The sequence below is a fragment of the Parus major genome, chromosome 9 (assembly GCF_001522545.3).
Source record: "Parus major isolate Abel chromosome 9, Parus_major1.1, whole genome shotgun sequence".
NCBI lineage: Eukaryota > Metazoa > Chordata > Aves > Passeriformes > Paridae > Parus > Parus major.
The window spans coordinates 6,434,787-6,452,438 of NC_031778.1; the positions used below are offsets into that span (position 1 = coordinate 6,434,787).

The 17,652-nt window shown below is 43.0% G+C and overlaps 1 protein-coding gene across 2 annotated transcripts in view; it reads left to right on the forward strand.

Annotated features, from left to right (window-relative positions):
• Positions 1 to 5,309: 5,309 nt before the first annotated feature.
• Positions 5,310 to 17,652, forward strand: part of MYO7B (myosin VIIB) — a 46,488-nt gene continuing 34,145 nt past the window's right edge. For both annotated transcript variants that reach the window (XM_015637766.3, XM_015637767.3), the window contains exons 1-15: positions 5,310 to 5,397; positions 6,706 to 6,748; positions 7,263 to 7,376; positions 7,983 to 8,135; positions 9,351 to 9,535; positions 10,358 to 10,479; positions 11,164 to 11,306; positions 11,398 to 11,511; positions 13,160 to 13,313; positions 14,227 to 14,303; positions 14,592 to 14,711; positions 14,925 to 15,067; positions 16,403 to 16,613; positions 16,850 to 16,985; positions 17,211 to 17,371. In XM_015637766.3, coding sequence (XP_015493252.1) covers positions 6,731 to 6,748; positions 7,263 to 7,376; positions 7,983 to 8,135; positions 9,351 to 9,535; positions 10,358 to 10,479; positions 11,164 to 11,306; positions 11,398 to 11,511; positions 13,160 to 13,313; positions 14,227 to 14,303; positions 14,592 to 14,711; positions 14,925 to 15,067; positions 16,403 to 16,613; positions 16,850 to 16,985; positions 17,211 to 17,371 — 1,851 coding nt within the window. In that variant the 5' untranslated portion in view covers positions 5,310 to 5,397; positions 6,706 to 6,730. The remainder of the gene's footprint in view (positions 5,398 to 6,705; positions 6,749 to 7,262; positions 7,377 to 7,982; positions 8,136 to 9,350; positions 9,536 to 10,357; positions 10,480 to 11,163; positions 11,307 to 11,397; positions 11,512 to 13,159; positions 13,314 to 14,226; positions 14,304 to 14,591; positions 14,712 to 14,924; positions 15,068 to 16,402; positions 16,614 to 16,849; positions 16,986 to 17,210; positions 17,372 to 17,652) is intronic.

The following is a 17,652-nucleotide window of genomic DNA, read 5'->3' on the forward strand; positions in this document are numbered from 1 at the left end:
GGGGAAGCTGAAGGAGCCTTGGAGAATAAAATGCTATTTGTAGCCCCTGGGTGACCACGACAGTGCTCAGCTGCAGGGTGACATGGCTGTGATCCTGGCAAAGGTGTTGCCTTTTCTGAGCCCTGCGGGAATTTCCGAGAGACCAAACCAACCCCTAACACTCCTAATGGCTGCTTGGAACCACAGCCCCGAGCTACGGGAGAGTTCCCAAAATCTCCCTTCTGCCACAAAAGGGCCATCTGGTGCCATGCTTCCCACACTGATTAAGAGTGGGAGACCTGGAGTGGGATGTAGAGCAGAAAAGATTTTGCCATTTAAATAATAGGTAAATGTATCTGCTCTTTACAAGCCATGTCGGCAGGATTAACGTGCATCTCCACAAGAAGGTGGCAAAGCAGAGCCGGAGCTCAGGCACACGCTCACAAGTGGGCTCTGATGCTGCAGTGGGGTTGGCAGTGCTCATGTTCGCAGCTGCCTGGAAGGGGACCAACCATGGCCATGGAAAGCAAGGACAGGTTCCCTGAGCAAATTTAGGCCTGGCTGTCCTGAGTGAAGCTCCAGTTCAATCTAGTTCATGTGTGGGTGGTTCCTCCAGATTTAGCCTTTCAGGATTGACTGAAAGTTCACCCTGAGCTCCCGGGGGATGGTGACTTCCGGAGTAAACGTGGGCAGGGCAAAACAATGCTTGTATTTTTCAGGGATTGTGTGTTCTGTTTCAATAGCCCCTGTCCTCTGAGTAGTAGCATTACTCAAGTATTGGCATGCCCATGATATGCTAGTTGAGATTTATTGGGGATGGCTGCTATCATTTATGCAGCATTTCAAAATGATGAGTCTAATAAATGTGTATGGTGCCGGTGTCCTGCCTCTCTGTCTGTCATAACACCACATTGATTTTCTAGGGAAATGCAGGTCAATATGAGATAGAAAACTGCTGTGTGTGTCATTTGGTGTATTTCTGAACAACAGTGACTTTAATAATTCTGCAGGCCTGACCCTTGTTCAGAGTCATCAAAATTTAGTAAGTTGAATATTCAGGGCAAAATTAGTCTATTTCGTCTGTGCTAGAAGGACCTTGGAGTGGATGGCAGAGAAGTGAAGCCATTATTAGCCAACACTTTCTGTGAAGCAGCAAGCACAGTTTCATGCAGAGCATTCAGTGTACCAGGCTAAACACAGCTGAACTCTCAGGACTGAGTCATTACTCAACATTTTCTACAGCAAAACACTTAGAAGGAGAAATTGGCCATGGAGTCAGATGTTTCTTGGATACAATCCAAAATTATTAGCAAAAATGCCGAAAACCTGTTTGGTTTTTTTTTCCCTGAAAGAAGCTTACATAAAGCAAAGATAATATCTCTTTGTTTACAGCTCTACTGGTCTTTTCCAGATAGCCACAAAGATCCTTAAGTGAGTCTCAGGACCATGCTTTTAATGGTATCATGTTCTTTTTCCTACTCCAATATGATTTTTACTTCTTTTAGGTCTTTGCACTGTGTGGTTTCACTGAGATCTTTTTTGGAAGGAGCAGGCACATGTGGAAGTTTGTGATAGGAGTCTCCTGTCATTGCAATTCTTTGACTACCATAAAGAAATTGAATGACTTTACACAACTGACTAAATAAAAGGTAGGATGACAACTTTACAACATAACAAATAAAGGAATAAGGGAATAACTTGATGTAGCAGAAAATAATGGACAAGGGAAAACATAAATAGAATCTAACAAAAAATCCCAGAAAATCTCTGTTGAATAATGTGTAACAAGGTACCTAGAAATTGTACCAAGCTGCCTAGAAAACACAGAAATCTATCCATACTAAAGTTCCAAGAGGATCAGAGTATGATGATAATCCACCTTGGAAATTAGCATTTTATAGATATGTGTCATGTTCTGCACTGATAGTGAGCCACTGTCCCAAATTCCAGATGCACTGAGGCAGCACTGATGAAAAAATAGAGATTTTGTGCATTTACTGAGAGTGGAAGGAGGCAGAGATTTCTTCCTAATAGTTATGAAAGTCCCATCTTTCTGAAATGAAACCTCCTAACCTACTTGTGACCTGCCATATGCATCACACAAGGGAGGGAGCACTGTGTCTGAAACAACCTCACCTCATCAATGCTGAATAACTGGGCATCCATTCCAGCCCTTGCTCTGCAGGTAACGTGCGTGTACACACCAACGTGCACATGCCTTTGTTCCTCATGAGCCAGAGCTTGGCACATACCAGTCTGTAATATATTCTTTTAATACCATCCTGGCAGCTTCCCAAAAGGAAGTGACAGGCAGACCGTAATGGGATTGCACAGTGGGGGAGAATGACCTGTCTTCTACCAAGCAGCGTAAGCAGCGCCCACTTGGCATGTGTGAAGGTGTGTAATGACACAGATCCCAGAACCCTGCCAGTTTGCCTCACTGTGCAACTCCATGAACTGGCTGGAATGAAATAAGCTTTTCCCTGAAGAACAGAATGCTCAAGAAAACCATGCGATGCACTTGGAAATCCTTTAATGGTATGTACTTCTTATTTAGTTCAGTTTGTTCTCTGCACTGGCCCTTTCAGAGTTAACAGACATCAGTGACTTAGAGCTACAAATCTGCTTAGAGGAATGGAAGGAGGTTAGTGTGGGCAAGAGGACTGCTGAATGAACAGTTTAAATTGCAAATTATTACACCCAATTCATCTCTCTTCAGAAACCTGACAGAAATAACTAGTTAAACATAAAATGATGTTTGGTATCCAGGACTTGGTGATGCAGAAATGACAAGGCCGCTTTGATTTAGCTGGAGAGAAAATAGGAAAGGTAGTGCCATGTGCAAATTAAACCCTTTGATCCTGACATCAATCTCTTAATTAGGAAGGTGTCGGGAAGAGGCAGTTTCGTTAACACATGTCTCTCTGGACAGACCTATTGCTTTGAACAACAGCAGGATTAAATTCACCAGGTTTCATCCAATTGTATTTTGTTGCTTTTCTCAGTGCAGCATTCATTATAGAATCACAGAACGGTTTGGATTGGAAGGGACCTTAAAGCTCATCCCAGTTCCACCACAGCAGGGGCACCTTCCACTATCCCAGGTTGCTCCAAGCCCTGTCCAACTTGGCCTTGGACACTTCCAGGGATGGGGTAGCTGCAGCTTCTCTGGGCAGCCTGTGCCAGTGTCTTGCTACATACTTAATAAATTTTTGAGCTTTATTACTTAAGATGTGACATCACAGTCTTCCCCATCAGCAATTTGATTAAAGGAAAGGTTACAACAATTAACCAGCATAGACCATGCAACAGGTTACCTCTAATTACCACTACAAATGTTCCTGTGCCCTGCACAGTCCTTCACCAAACTCTGTGTTCAGCAGCACATCACATTGTTCATTCCTGGCAAGTTCTTCTCCTGGCATTCCCCAAAGCCCAAATCTGAGCTGTCTCTGTGCACATACAGGGCCTTCTCTAGAGGCACCTTTAGCCTGCTCATCTCTCATTAGCTGTATATGCTGCACAGAGCATCTTGGCTGCTTCCCTTGGTATATCAAGTCCCTGCTCCCTCAGCTTTTGTTTTCTACCTCTGGAGTATGTCAGCTGTGGGAATCAATCTCCCTTCTAGTATATTTCAGGTGTACAATGAGTTGTACTTTTCTTTGAGATGGCCTCAATTTCCCTATGATTCTGTCTAGTACAGCGTTTATAGGACATAAATTCTGTGCTTCTCTCTGAAGTAGCACAGGCACTGTGTCTTGGGCACAAGTGTTAACAACGTAGTTAATTTTAGTATAAGATTCTCTGCCCCCAAACAGGCTCCATTTGGAATTTCAGCAGGTATGTTTTGTTTGCTGAAGGAATATGCATGGCAATTTTTTATCCAATTATACAAAAAGCTTTGGGTTTAGATATCTGCCTTGGTAGTATAAAGGTATGTACTTTGATTTCTTTGCCACTATTTGACCTTTACCTAATAAAATCAGTACTTGGAATTTTGTTAATCACATACTGCATATAGACATCTAAAAACTGTATCAAAAGTAAGTCTGCTAAAGATCTACGTTGAGGCAAAATCTTTGAGTAGGAATGATTTGCACAGTTAGAAACTTGAAGAAAGCTCTCTGTGGCTTTCTGATTCTCTCCAAAAGTCTCTGAACCCCGAAGGGCCTACATTTTATTTCTGCACCTGTATCTGCTGCTGTAAGACTTAAACAAAACTCAGGTAAGGAGGCTGACATTAAAACACAAATATGTGGTGTTGATAAACATGCTACTCCCAACTATTCATTGCCATGCTTGAATACTAGCAGGGCAATACCCATTATACTATGGGCCACACTGAACCTAGGAAACAAGAAAATAAGAATTAGGGTATTAGGTATACTAGCACATGCTCACAATTATTGCACATCTACATTTGCATGTTTAATAGTGGACACACAGACTAGTGCACAGTGTTACACACAGGGCTCTGGAGGAAGGTGACAGCTGGGTTACGGTACATGGAAAAAATCTCATCTTCACTGCTTGGGCTCATCATAAGGGTTGGAATGTGCTTGACTCCTGAGTTCTTGCTTTGGCTGGAGAAACCCCATATCTGCCTCTCTACAGATGTACTACACTTCTATTTCTTTCCCATACTGAAATTTAACCCAATTTTCAATAAGGACATAGAGATGACATATGGAGCCAACAAAAAGAGGAAAGCTCTTGGTAATTCTGTCCTGTTTTGGGAACAGAGAAGTAGACACATAGGGAGTTAACATGCACCTAGATTCTGGAACACAGGGACAGAGTTTGTTGAGAGATAAATTAATGATAGTGAAACCAGGACATTTTGTCCCATTATATGGGTGTGTGAATGAGTTCCAGTTAAATGTGATGAGTTAATTTTGGTCTAAGCTCTAGGTACTGTGAAATACGGACCAGACAGGACACAGACTGACAGGCATTTTCTAGCAGAAAAGAGCTATAGAAAACCAAGGGGAGGTTTTGATGAAGAGATGAGGATCCGATTTTCTTCATACCTAACAGAGTGAGAGACAGTCCTAGGGAAGTCAGTCATGTTGGAGCAGGATAAGACCAGATGCTAAACGGTTTTCTTCTGGAAGTGCTTCAGAAATCTGAAAGGATACAGGCCCAGTGGAGAGACTGAAGTTTAAGATTCACTCAGACAAGAATTAGCCTTCATGCTCACTGGAACACCTGACCTGGAAGTGACATATGCACTGAACTGGGAGCAAAGTCCTATAATAAATAACTGCGCTTCAGTCATTTCCTTCTTTGTGCAGTGGAGAGCTGGCACTTAATGGCACCAGGGCCAATTTCACCTTCCTTTCCTTTCTTACTCCAATGCTTATGAAAAAGAGGGACCTGAGCTGCAAAAGCCACGCAGTGAAGATTTCTTCTGGAGAGGTAAATTCCTATCCTGTGGGGTGCGATTTGGTTTATGGTGCAGCATTACTTTGTCGAGAAAAGGAGCAGAGAGAGCCAGGCTTTGCCAGGAAGTGGCCATGCACCAGGTGCAGGGGGTGGCCACTTATGGCTTCTCTAGGAATAAGAATTTTAAATGCTGGAACTGCATATCCTGGGATTATATGGGATCTCATCCCTACACTTCTGCTCTCGGCTGCTGTCAGACCGGATCCGGAGCCAGCTGTCCCTTTGATGTGACACTGTATGGCTGTCTCTGTCCTTGTATCTGCCACTCCCTCCTTGTTTAGGGTCAACATTTCTACTCTTTTGCCATATTCTGGTTTCTGGTGCAGGTGAAAAAGTGCTTGTCAGTTGTGAATCACTGCCTGTGGCCCATCATCAGCCTGTGTTTGACAACCTGCACCATTCACAGCAACAGGCCATCTCAGTGTTGAAGCTGATATGTAGGTCCTGCCTCTGAGTCCTGAATATGAACATGAGGACTTTGCCATAAGAATAACAGAATACGAGAGATCAGCTGGCAAATAATCCTAATCATGGAATCACTCCCAAAATCCAGCTCTGTAGGACAGAAAGTTGCTTTGAAGATTTTAGTTTCTTGGTTAGGACAGCCTAAACTGTATCATCCCTTATTTAAATCATTTCTGTAGATTTCTGGCCACTGATATTTTGTCTGTTATGTTCTTGATAGTGAGTTCCTAATTTTACTGTGATTCCCTGCAGTCCCTTATTTTGCTGTTCATGCCTTGATTACAATCCCTCCCATTCCAATCAAGGAAGATGAGCTCTAGGCCTCAGGTTCTGTTTGGTGGTGGGTTCAAGCTGGAGGGTCTGAGGAACTCAGCTCAGAAAATATGAATTAAACCTGTGTCTCTGGCATAGCCACTGAACTGCTGGGTCAATGGACTCTATTGTGCATCAAATCACAGTTCATTGTGGGGTCTTTTTATTGATGAGCCAGCCCTGAAGTTCAAACTTCACAGTAATTGTGTCTAGCACTTGACTAAGAGAACTACTTGGTATGAAAATGTGCACAGTGAAATCTTTAGGGTTGAAAGCATCTCCAGAATTATGTGATAGAAGTCATAGCACTACCCCAGTGCTGCAGGTTCTTTGCTTTTTGTAGATGATGTCATTGTTTCTATACTGGATGTATCTTACTATGATCTCTTCTGCTTTAACAAAATTATTTTAAGACATTTTGATGTTATTTTTTTGCAAGGAAACTCTGCTGTCTGTTCTCATCAAAGCCCTTTTCTGACCTAACATTATTTTCTTGGCATGCAGGTTACATACAGTGATCTGAAACATAATGGTGGTTTTCAGAAAGGTAAGTCCTACTCTTTGCTCTGACTGAGTAATTAGCTTGAGGCCCAAAGAGGAGAAAATTACCTTATCATCATGGTTCAATCAAAAGAAAGTAGCAATAACCCAGTATCAACAAGGTATAAAATAATTTCAGCCTAGACTAGGGAAGCAGAGGAGTTTTGCCTCACCAGGCCATGCTCTTGTTGAGCAGATGACCTCTGTCACAAGGTGTGGCACTGAAACTACAGCAGTAGAGCTGCATTATTGTTGTTCTTGGAAAAAGTGTTGCCTCATTTCCTTTTGTGAGACAGCTGGGTTTGATGACTTGTCCAAAGTCAAGTTCTAGATCAGCTGTGGAGCTGGGAATAGGATTCAGAGGTCTGTAAACGAACTGCCTGCAAGCAGTAAAAACTTAGCCAGTTAAACACTGCTAAAGGAATCAAATCACTAAAAAAGGAATACCAAGAAGTGTTTGCCTGTGAGCTACATGGCATCAAGTATATCACTATACTTGACAGTAGCTTTTTTCTCCCCAGGGTGATCATGTGTGGCTGGACACTCAACCAAACAGTGAATTTAATGTCCCTATTGGGGCAATTGTGAAGGAATCTGACTCAGGACGGATCTTGCTTGAGGACGATGAAGGCAAGGTGGGCTATGTTATAACTTTCTGTAAAAGATGAACATAAAATGTCAAAGTACAAAGTACAAAAGAAGGCTCTATTGGGTCAGAACAAAGCTCCATCTATCCAGGTGGTCTGACTTTGATATAGGTAGGATAATACTAAAAGAAAGACTATAGAAATAAGGCTATAGATGGACCAGCATCTCCAGGCCAAATCACTTGGAATATTCAGAGCTTCATAAGATAGAGGTTATATCTACGTGGTTAGGAAAAGGAAATGGATGGGTTCCAATCCCTAAGTTTGGTGAAGTTCTAGGTGGAAACATCATCCCAGTGAAATCAGTTCATTCCTATGTCATACAATGTTCTGCCTCTGATGACAGAGTTTCCCTCTGAACAGTGTTAAGACTGGTGCTGTTCAGAACCCACCTGAATGGCTTCATTCAGTGTTTTAAACCATCTTGTCCTGGGGAGCAGCAAACCAGTTAATTCCTGTAGGCCAGTCACCAGTGTGTTAGAACATACTGGCTTGAGCATGTATTAATCTGAAGCTCACTCTAGTCTAACCCAGCTCTCCCTTGCCTCTGAGCCACAGCATCACACGTTAAAGTCCGTGCCTTGCCTTTGTCAGGAGCACTGGATCACGGCTCGGAACATGCACATGGTGCGCCTGATGCACCCTTCCTCTGTCCAGGGGGTAGAGGACATGATCCGCCTCGGGGATCTCCACGAAGCTGGCATGGTGCACAACCTCCTCATCCGACACCAGGAGCACAAAATCTATGTGAGTGCCACAGACACTTCCAGGAACAGCCAGGTCACTTCCAGGAACAGCCTCTATGTTTAGCAAGGGACTTGAGCAGCCTGTGAGCCTTTCACACATGGGGCCCTCTGACTTCTTTAATGACCGAGGGTGCCAAGGAGACACAATGCTGTTTCTCTTCTCTTTCACTCGAGTACTTTGGCTGTGAAGAAGAGAGCTGCCAGCAGCCCCTCAGTCACAGTGCTGGCACAGGTAGTGACCCCACTTACTTTCTCCCAGAGCAATCATTGCCACCAGCCACTGACAGTGAGCTAAATCCAGCCCGTGTTACAGCTCAGTGCTGCTATTACCTGCAGGATCAACCTAACTAGTATGCAGTGATATGATTTCAATTGTAATCCAGTCCAAGCCAACATTTACTTGTTTTTAATAATAAGATGGCTAATGAATAAATCTGGATATTTTATCCATTACTGGTTTTATCTGTAACTGTGAAATTTGTTATTTTAATTTTCTTTTTTCCTTAGTTTCCAGTTTGTAATATTATAATTAATATTCAGGTTTTTCATGCTTTGCCTCCCTTATTATATACACTGCTGGAGATAAGCTGCCTCTTACAACATAGGTGTGATGATATTTAGTGTAAAAAAGAACTGATTTTATAGATCCTACAGTTTTAACTACCAAGGTGTGTGTATATACCTGTTATATTAAACTCTAGCAGCCTGCAGTTGTTTCATGTAGTTTTCAAACAATATTATTGCTTTGCATCTCCACAGCCTTCAACAGGCTCCTTCATTTCACTGGTGGTGCTGTATGAAAATGTTTCCAAACCACTGTATGAATAGCACAAGTATAACTTGGCCTATTAGTAAAGTCCAGCTATATCTGCACTAGAATACAAAAGCAACTTAACAAAACACTGCAAAACACCTTACAATAACACCAAAGTGCCAGGTCAAATTGGACATCCATGTACTTCAGCTTGAGACAGAGAACTGAACTGTCATTTGGCAAGGAGATTACACCTAGCATTCTTCATGGGGAAAAATCCTCCTTATCCTGGGATGTTTAACAACAACTCATAGTGAGGAACTGGGCTCTCAGCCTCACCCAGGTGCTGCTATGATCTCCCAAGCTTCCCTCCTGCCTCTGTTTAGATTTATACTGTAAATGGCTTTGGGTGTACTCGTTTGCAGGTTTGCTGTAGCGATAAAGCTCACAACTGTTTTCCAGACTTACACAGGATCAATCCTTGTAGCAGTGAATCCATACCAGCTGCTGCCCCTCTACACAGTGGATCAGATCAGACTGTACTGTAACAAGAGGATTGGAGAGCTTCCACCTCATGTCTTTGCCATTGCAGACAACTGTTACTTCAATATGAAGCGGAATAAGAGAGACCAGTGCTGTGTGATCAGGTGAATGGACTCGGAAAGGACAAATAGCAGAAACCAAGTCTGGCATGGTTTGGGGCACCTTGTGGACACAGGAGACCATCTAAATGGAAGGGCACAGATAAAACTAGAGACAACAGGAAGGAATTTTTTTTCCTGCTCCTTAATTTTCAGTTAGTGCTTCAATAGGTAAAACATAAGCAAAGGATTTCTGAAGTCCATTTTTTTCCCCCAGAATCTTTGAATGTGGTTGTACATTCTGCACGTGGTCACTACATACAGAAACATAACACCTGAGCATGTGTGATATAGGGCTTTTACCTTGGAGACAAGATATTTATGTTACATGTAGTTTCTGAGACTAGATATTTCCTCAAGAGAAATAACCTCTACTAACCCAAAGATGGATGGAAGCTTTCTTCATCCTGTAAAGAATCCATTTTCTGTTTGTCATCAATATGAAGAGCCAGACAGTCTTATTGCAATAGTATCTGAATATAGCTGAGTCAACTTAGTTGATGTGCTAACACTAGCATTGACAATCTGTTAATGCAATAAAGAAGAAAAGCAAGTGGTCATTTAATTTGCACAGGTATAGAATGTTTTCTATGAATTTGCTTGTTTTTAATTGGTGGGAGAATTTAATTCTCAGCCTAAGTCTGAAAAACAACTTAAATTTGAGCAGATAAGATGATGAAAGACTTGATTTTTTCTAGCCCTCTATGAAAGACAATCTGATCTGCCATTCAAAGGATTAACTTAGGTTGGGTTGCTTTTTTTTAACTTGGTCTGCCATGTTACCAAAAAAAGAAAGCAAGCCTGTAATGATTTTTTTTCTTACTGCAGTGGAGAATCTGGTGCTGGTAAAACTGAAAGTACAAAGCTAATACTTCAGTTTTTGGCAGCTGTCAGTGGCCAGCATTCCTGGATAGAGCAGCAAATCCTAGAGGCCAACCCCATTCTGGAAGGTGGGTTACTTATCAAACATGGCTGATTTACCACATTTATCTCAGGATAAAAAAAGTCAAAAACAGATCCTTGAACCATTGTATCTGTTGAACTGGTAACTCCCCTGAAACACTGGTGATGCAGTGTACACGTTCTCCATACTTTCCTGCCATGTTCCCATGCAGTCCACAGCAGCTTTGCTCTCATGCTGTACAAGGAGGTACCACTGTAGTATATACCCTGGAACTGCCAGGAGCACAAGAGTCCTTGGGACTGCAGAGCCCAAGGAAAAGCCCCCTGGTTTGGCATTTGCCCTAGACAGTGATAAAGTGACTGGCCAAGCAAAGATGAATCTGTCGGGGAGCTCCCTGAGACACCCATCTTTCTCTGTATAGGGATCAGCATGTTCCCAGTAAATCCTTCTGGAGGTCTTCAGACTTGCCCAGATCTCTTGGCTGGCCAGATATAGACCACATTTGGATCATTTGAATATGCCTTTTAGGACCCAATTATCTGGGTGCACAGTATGCCTGCTCCTCTCTTCAGGAGGCAGACTGGGACAAGACATTCTCCAGTGCTCCTCGGTACTGTCATTTGGAACACAACGTGTAAAATACCAGCAGCAAAGTAGAAGGGGGAAAAAATAGGCTTGATGTTCATGAACTGCAGTAATACAGACACTATCTCTGTCCTTTGCCCATCAGCTTTTGGAAATGCCAAGACAATTCGAAATGACAACTCAAGCCGCTTTGGGAAATACATTGATATTCACTTCAACCAAAATGGTGTGATAGAAGGAGCCCGGATAGAACAGTTTCTCCTGGAGAAGTCCCGGGTTTGCCGGCAGGTGAGGGCACTGGCAGGTGTACTTTCTTCCTGTTCTTGTTAGAAGCTTATCCTGACAAGGCTGTCCATTGGCCTATTTCTTTTATTTTTAGGCTCCAGAGGAGAGGAACTATCACATCTTCTACTGCATGCTAATGGGGATGAATACAGAGCAGAAAAAGATGCTGAATCTGGGCACTGCTTCAGAGTACACTTATCTCACTATGGTAATAATCTCTACTTTATTCTCCATTATCCCTCTGCCATTTGCTTCTCCCAGTGGGCAACTACAATCACTAGGAGCTGCAGATGATAGTTACCAAATATGAATAGTCCTCCCCTTAGAGTACCAGAAGTAACAGCAAAAGTGCTGTAAGCATCAGTTTCAGACATTTACTGTATTGTCCACCAGCGGGAAGCAGCTTCTGGCAGGTCAAAGCTTTCTGTCCAAGTCAGACTTAAGAAACATAAAGAACATCTTAAAACAGAATGTGGACAACATCCCTCATGTTACCAGACACTCAGATTTCAAAGGAATGCAGGGGATCTCCTGCCAGGGGGAATGGTAATCACATATGTGTACCTTAGAGGAAAATTAATAAGAATCCTAGTCCTTATATCTAATAAATCTTATATACATAATGCAGGCAGCTGGCATTCAGCATAACCTCCCATGACTGATGCTAATGACCATGTCTGGGTTATGATTTCATTGTGGCAGAAGTGGGATCTTCATAGGTGAGGTTTTTGAAAATAGCTAATTGAGTGGTTTAGGACATGAAAGCCATGATGAAAATCCTGTCCTTTAGCCTATGTATGTACCTCATATTAGATATGCCTGCTGGTTAGATTTGGGCTGTTCTACACAAAGAATGTGTTTAAGTCCTGCCTCTACTCAAATTAGCTGGAGCTGGGCATCTAAATTCTAGGAAATGAAAACAAGTCTGTTTCTGGTGTCACAAAAACAAAACCATTAAAGTTGTGGAGATTTTTTTCAAATGTAATGTTTTCAAAATGGCAGTGATCTTGCAGCAAAGCTGATGAGTGTCATTAGTGCAATTGACCTGCTGGCCATTCCATAAAGAGGCCCCTAGGTCAGCAGTAGGGTAGTTTGATACTGAAATAGGAGGATCAGATTAAAGGAGAACATATCCATGGTTTTGTAAAGGTCAGCTGTTCATACAAGCTGGCATGTTTACATGCTGGAAACTGAAATGTCTAGGAATATTTAATTTTTGTAATCATCACACTATATTGTCAGAAATGGCAGAAGGGTAAAAAAGGTATTTCCCCACCTCCATTATGGATGAAAAGAGTTTCTATCAGAAGCAGCATCCTAGGACCTGCTGTGCAGGCTTTGATGAAGGTTCTTTAGATGCCCCCTTGGATGTTTCCATTTGCCTTCCACTAGGACCTAATATTTTTATTTTGAGATCTGCCTTCTAGTACTTATCCAACCCGACTTGCTTTGGTTTGGGATGAGGGCTCTTAATTTTCCATTGACAAGGCAGAGAGAGGAAACCAAAGAAACAGGCATGCCCTTGTAAATGTAGGTAACTTTGTCAAAGCTTCCTGCCCTGTGCTCCAGAGCAGTCTTCCCATCAGCTTTTCCTTTTGGCTTCTGCAGCATTTAGTCTAGCCCTGGAGAAATGCATTATTGAGCCTTCTGTTTATGAGTTCTTTTTGAGAGAAAAGATGAAAGAACATACAATCACAGGAAGAGGATATAGAATATCTAAATAGGCTTTTGCCTTGCATCCTTGTGGACTCACAGGATAGCCACTCTGTGTACAAAGGCTTGTCAGTCTGCACGTACTTTCTTCCTTGTCTGGGTAGCAGGAGGATTTTCCTTACCTGTTGGTGTGGTGCTTGCAGGGTAACTGCATGTCCTGCGACAGCCGGAATGACGCCAAGGATTACGCCCACATCCGCTCGGCTATGAAGATCCTCATGTTCTCAGACTCGGAGCACTGGGACATCAGCAAGCTGCTGGCTGCAATCCTGCACCTGGGGAATGTAGAGTTCCAAGGTAAATTCAGCATTGCCTGTGCTTACCTTTCCTCAGACTTGATGGTTAAGGTGTTTCCCTTAGGTTCCTGCTTCCACCTGCACAATTAGGTTGTATTATATTCACCTGTATTAACAGGTGAAGAGAGTTGGAAGGGCAGGCAGATAAGCACTGTGAAATTCTGATTTGTGACTCCACTGCCATGTGTTTTGAAAAACAGCATCTTACTATTATTTTGTCACACTGTCAGGTCTCCATAGTTGTAAATAAGCCCTTATCACACAAACTGAAACAACAGAATATAATGCCATGTTACACTTGCTGATTGCTCTACACAGGCCAGAGGACACAGGAGTGGTGTTTGCCTTAGATAATAGCAGTCATCCTCCTGCTTAAGTCTGCTGAACACTCACCTGCATAGGTGCACTTCTGGTATGGACAGGCACAGAGTGACAGTGTGACCCACCAGCATATGCCAGAAGCTTTCACATTTTAGGAAAGAACTCCATGCTTTGTGGTATAGCGGGCCAAATACAGAGATGCCAGGTGGACTCTTTGGATTACTGTTGACTAGTAAAGTTAGGGATTTCTTTTATTCCTCTTTGTTGTCTAAATTTCCCACAAGCCAAATACACAGGAACACATTTTCTGTAATCAAGTATCACTTCCCCAGATCCCCAAGAGTTACTGTTTTAAATAAACAACCTTGATAGTTTGGCTGCTGTTTTTAGCCTGATGTTCTAGACAGGAAAGAGCCCTGCACATCCCAGGATCCAGGTGAAATCAGGACCCTCCTTGGTAAAATCACCAAACCTGTCCATTTCAAATAAGAACTGAGTACCTTGCCACATTCCCAGTGCTATGGGGTCACAAAAACACAACTACATTACAACAGTGATGGTTCCCCCTGAGACTGGCTGTTTCTTCCTTGCAGCGGCCGTGTATGACAACCTGGACTGCTCTGATGTGATAGACTCACCACACTTCTCCATCGCCACCAAATTGCTCGAGGTAATGGACTCTCATCTTCTCCTGCTGGTTCTTCCCTCGTCTTTGTTCCATGAGCACACTGGTGGAGCAGCTCTCTGGAGTTTATGTAGGAATGAACATTCAACAGGCATGTCCCCAGTCATGCTGTTGCAGATGTGTCTCCAAGCTGGGAGACCTTTAAATGGGACAGCAAGTTGCCAGTGGATGCTGCTAGACAAGCAGTTTGTCAAAGCTCTCCTCCTGATTCAAACTTTGCTGGATCTCCTTTATCCACCTGGAATGACCAGGTTGCCATGGCTGTTTTTCCAGGTGGACTCTACTGAACTGCAGAACAGCCTCACAAACCTCTCCATCATTGTCCGAGGAGAAAGTGTGTCCAGGCCTCTGAATGTGGTTCAAGCTGCCAATGGGAGGGATGCCTTTGTGAAGGTACTGGTGCTCACAGCTTCCCTGTTTAAAGACTGGGGATACTTTCAGAGCTGTCTTCCTTCCTGGCTGAGGAGCCTTATGTGATAAACACTGACCCAGAGGGCTCCAGGCCCTTGCAGTTCTCAGGCATAGCTTGACAGCACAATAGCAAGCAGTAAGTTACATCCAAAGTCTCTAATGATGGGCTCTAATTCCTCTCTTTTTTTTTCTCAGGGTATATATGGACGGATTTTCTTGTGGATCGTGAACAAAATCAACTCAGCCATTTTCAACCCAGCTTCTGAGAAGCCTAAAGACAGACATCAATCCATTGGACTGCTGGACATTTTTGGGTTTGAAAACTTCAGCAACAACAGGTAGGAAACTCCAGATGTAATGCAATAGGAAGCTGAAAAGCAGCTGATGTAAAGGGAAAGAATGAAAAAACAAAGAGACACATGCTCTTTCATCATCTTCCTGATTCTCAGAAAAGTGGTGAAAATTCCACTACTGGATTTTCCCAATTATGATCATGCAGATTCCATTTTCCTTTGGTCTTGATCATATTTCTGCCTCTTTTTAAGAGGCTCTTTTTAAGCCTTCATTTTAGTGCAGCCATTGTACGTGTTTATTCAAAAACCTGAGGAATTTTCTATGGGGAGATGGTTATGGAGCTACTATGGCAGGCAGCTAATATGTGAGGATGTAGTATATCCCTGTACCTCTGAACCAAACTTTCCTGTTCCACAGCATTTCACAGTATCTCTTGGGATATGTTTGGCATGTAGTACAAAGGAGACTGTGTTGTGCTTCCCATTTCAGCTCATGTTTACATCCTTTCTCACTGTTCTCCCATCATTTTGGTTTTTGTTTGTTTTTGTTTGTTGTTTTGTTTTTTGCTGCTTCATTCCTACTCCTAAGGGCAGGTCAGCCAAGTCCCTGGTCAGCACACCATTGTGCCACTGCGTGTCACTGCTGTCTCTTCCACTGGTGATTCCATTCCCAAAGCAGCATTTCTGTTTGCCCTTCTCTCTGGGAGGGGACAGCAGTCTCTCAGTTGTCAGGGACCATCAGTTCTCCACAAACCATCAGCACATACTCTGCAATCTTTTGCAATTCATTTCAAGTGATGCCTCTTGCCTTCAGCCAGGCAATATTCCTCGGTGACTTTTGGAACAGAATCTAGGATCTCTATGGTCTGTCTTCTATCTTTTGTGTTTTCTCCCATTATTTTTTGCTGTTCCCAAGATCTGCAGTCCCCATGGGTCCTCACTGTGGTGAGTACCCCAGAGGCACACACAGTGTTCCACAGCAAGTACAAGGTAATGATACTCAGATGCAGCATGAAGGAGTAAATAACGTAAGAAGTGACAGTGCCAGTGCAAGCAGAAATGTGTCATAAGTCAAGTGATTTTCAGTTACATGCTCCCCTTTATCTCTAGAGTTTCTTGAAACACATAAAAGATTTTTTCTTGACTACTGAGCAACATTCAGTCATTAGCTGGCTCATTGCTACTGGTCTTCGCTACAGCAGAAAATGCCTCCCTTGTATTGCTAAGATTGACAACATGCAGTGATGGCAGTCACCAGCACTGTGGAATATGGCAGTGGTGTATCTGGATATGCATTTAATGCAGAGGCTAAACAAATAGCAGAGAGCAGTGCAGCACTGGCCAAGGATGACCATGTGCTTACATCTTGTTCTTCCCCAGCTTTGAGCAGCTGTGCATTAACATTGCAAATGAGCACCTTCAGCAGTTCTTCGTGCACCATGTCTTCAAGCTAGAGCAAGAGGAATACCTTGCAGAGCACATTGCCTGGAACAACATTGACTTCACTGATAACCACCAGGCTCTGGAAGTCATTGCACTCAAGCCCATGAATATCATCTCCCTCATTGATGAAGAGAGCAGGTTCCCAAAGGTAAATTTCTGGTTTCACTTGTAATGCCTGGCTTTGTACCCAGCTCACAAGTGACCCTTGGGTTTAGACACACAGAAATGCAAAAGTGGCTTTTATATATTAGGAGAGGCAATAACTTCTCCCCTCCAAGAAAACAGATGTTATCTCTAAACACCGCTTCTGTTTGTTTGCTGAGCACAGTCCAGTGCTGGGGACAGTCTGCTTAACCATCCTTTTTTACCTATAATTGTTTCTAGGGCACAGATGCCACCATGCTTATCAAAATCAATTCCCTCCATGGTAAAAGTAAAGTCTACATCCCACCTAAGAATGTTCATGATACCAAGTTTGGCATCAACCACTTTGCTGGGGTTGTCTTTTATGAATCAAAAGGTGAGCCTATCTCTGCTGGATACATAGGGTGAAGGGAAGGGCATGACCTGCCCTGGATATGTGGCTCTCCAGGGTAGTGTTGATCTAAGTTGATCAGGAGGTCAGAAGGATTACTCTAAACCAATCTGCAAGTTACTGTAAATTAAGTGGATTTTAGGTAGACAGAGTGGTGCTAGAGCCAGCAGGCTGCAGAGGTGACAGGCTAATTTTGTTTCCATCCTACAGATTTCCTGGAGAAAAATCGTGATACACTGAGTGCTAATGTAATGCAAGTGGTCCATTCCTCCAAAAACAGATTCCTGAGAGAGATTTTCCAGGTGGAAACAACCCCACCTAGTTTGGGACGTGGGACCATTCGGCATCTTGGATCTGACCAGGTCTACAAGGTTGGTTTACTGGCACTATCTTGCAGAAACAACTAATTTCTCCTGCCTTCCATAAAGCTCTGGCTATTCTTGATCTCTTCTTTGTTTTGCACTGTCTCTGTAAATCCCTATCTCTTTTATTCAAATTATTTCTGCCAAGGGGGCTGCAGGAAGAGTCAGGGTCTGGTGTTCATGCTGTAAACAAGTGCAATGTCAGCCCTGTCTCCCAGGTCTGCATCCCTGGACATCTGTGTAACCATGCCTGCAGGCTGTTTCAGAACCATGAGTCATGATGCCTCCTC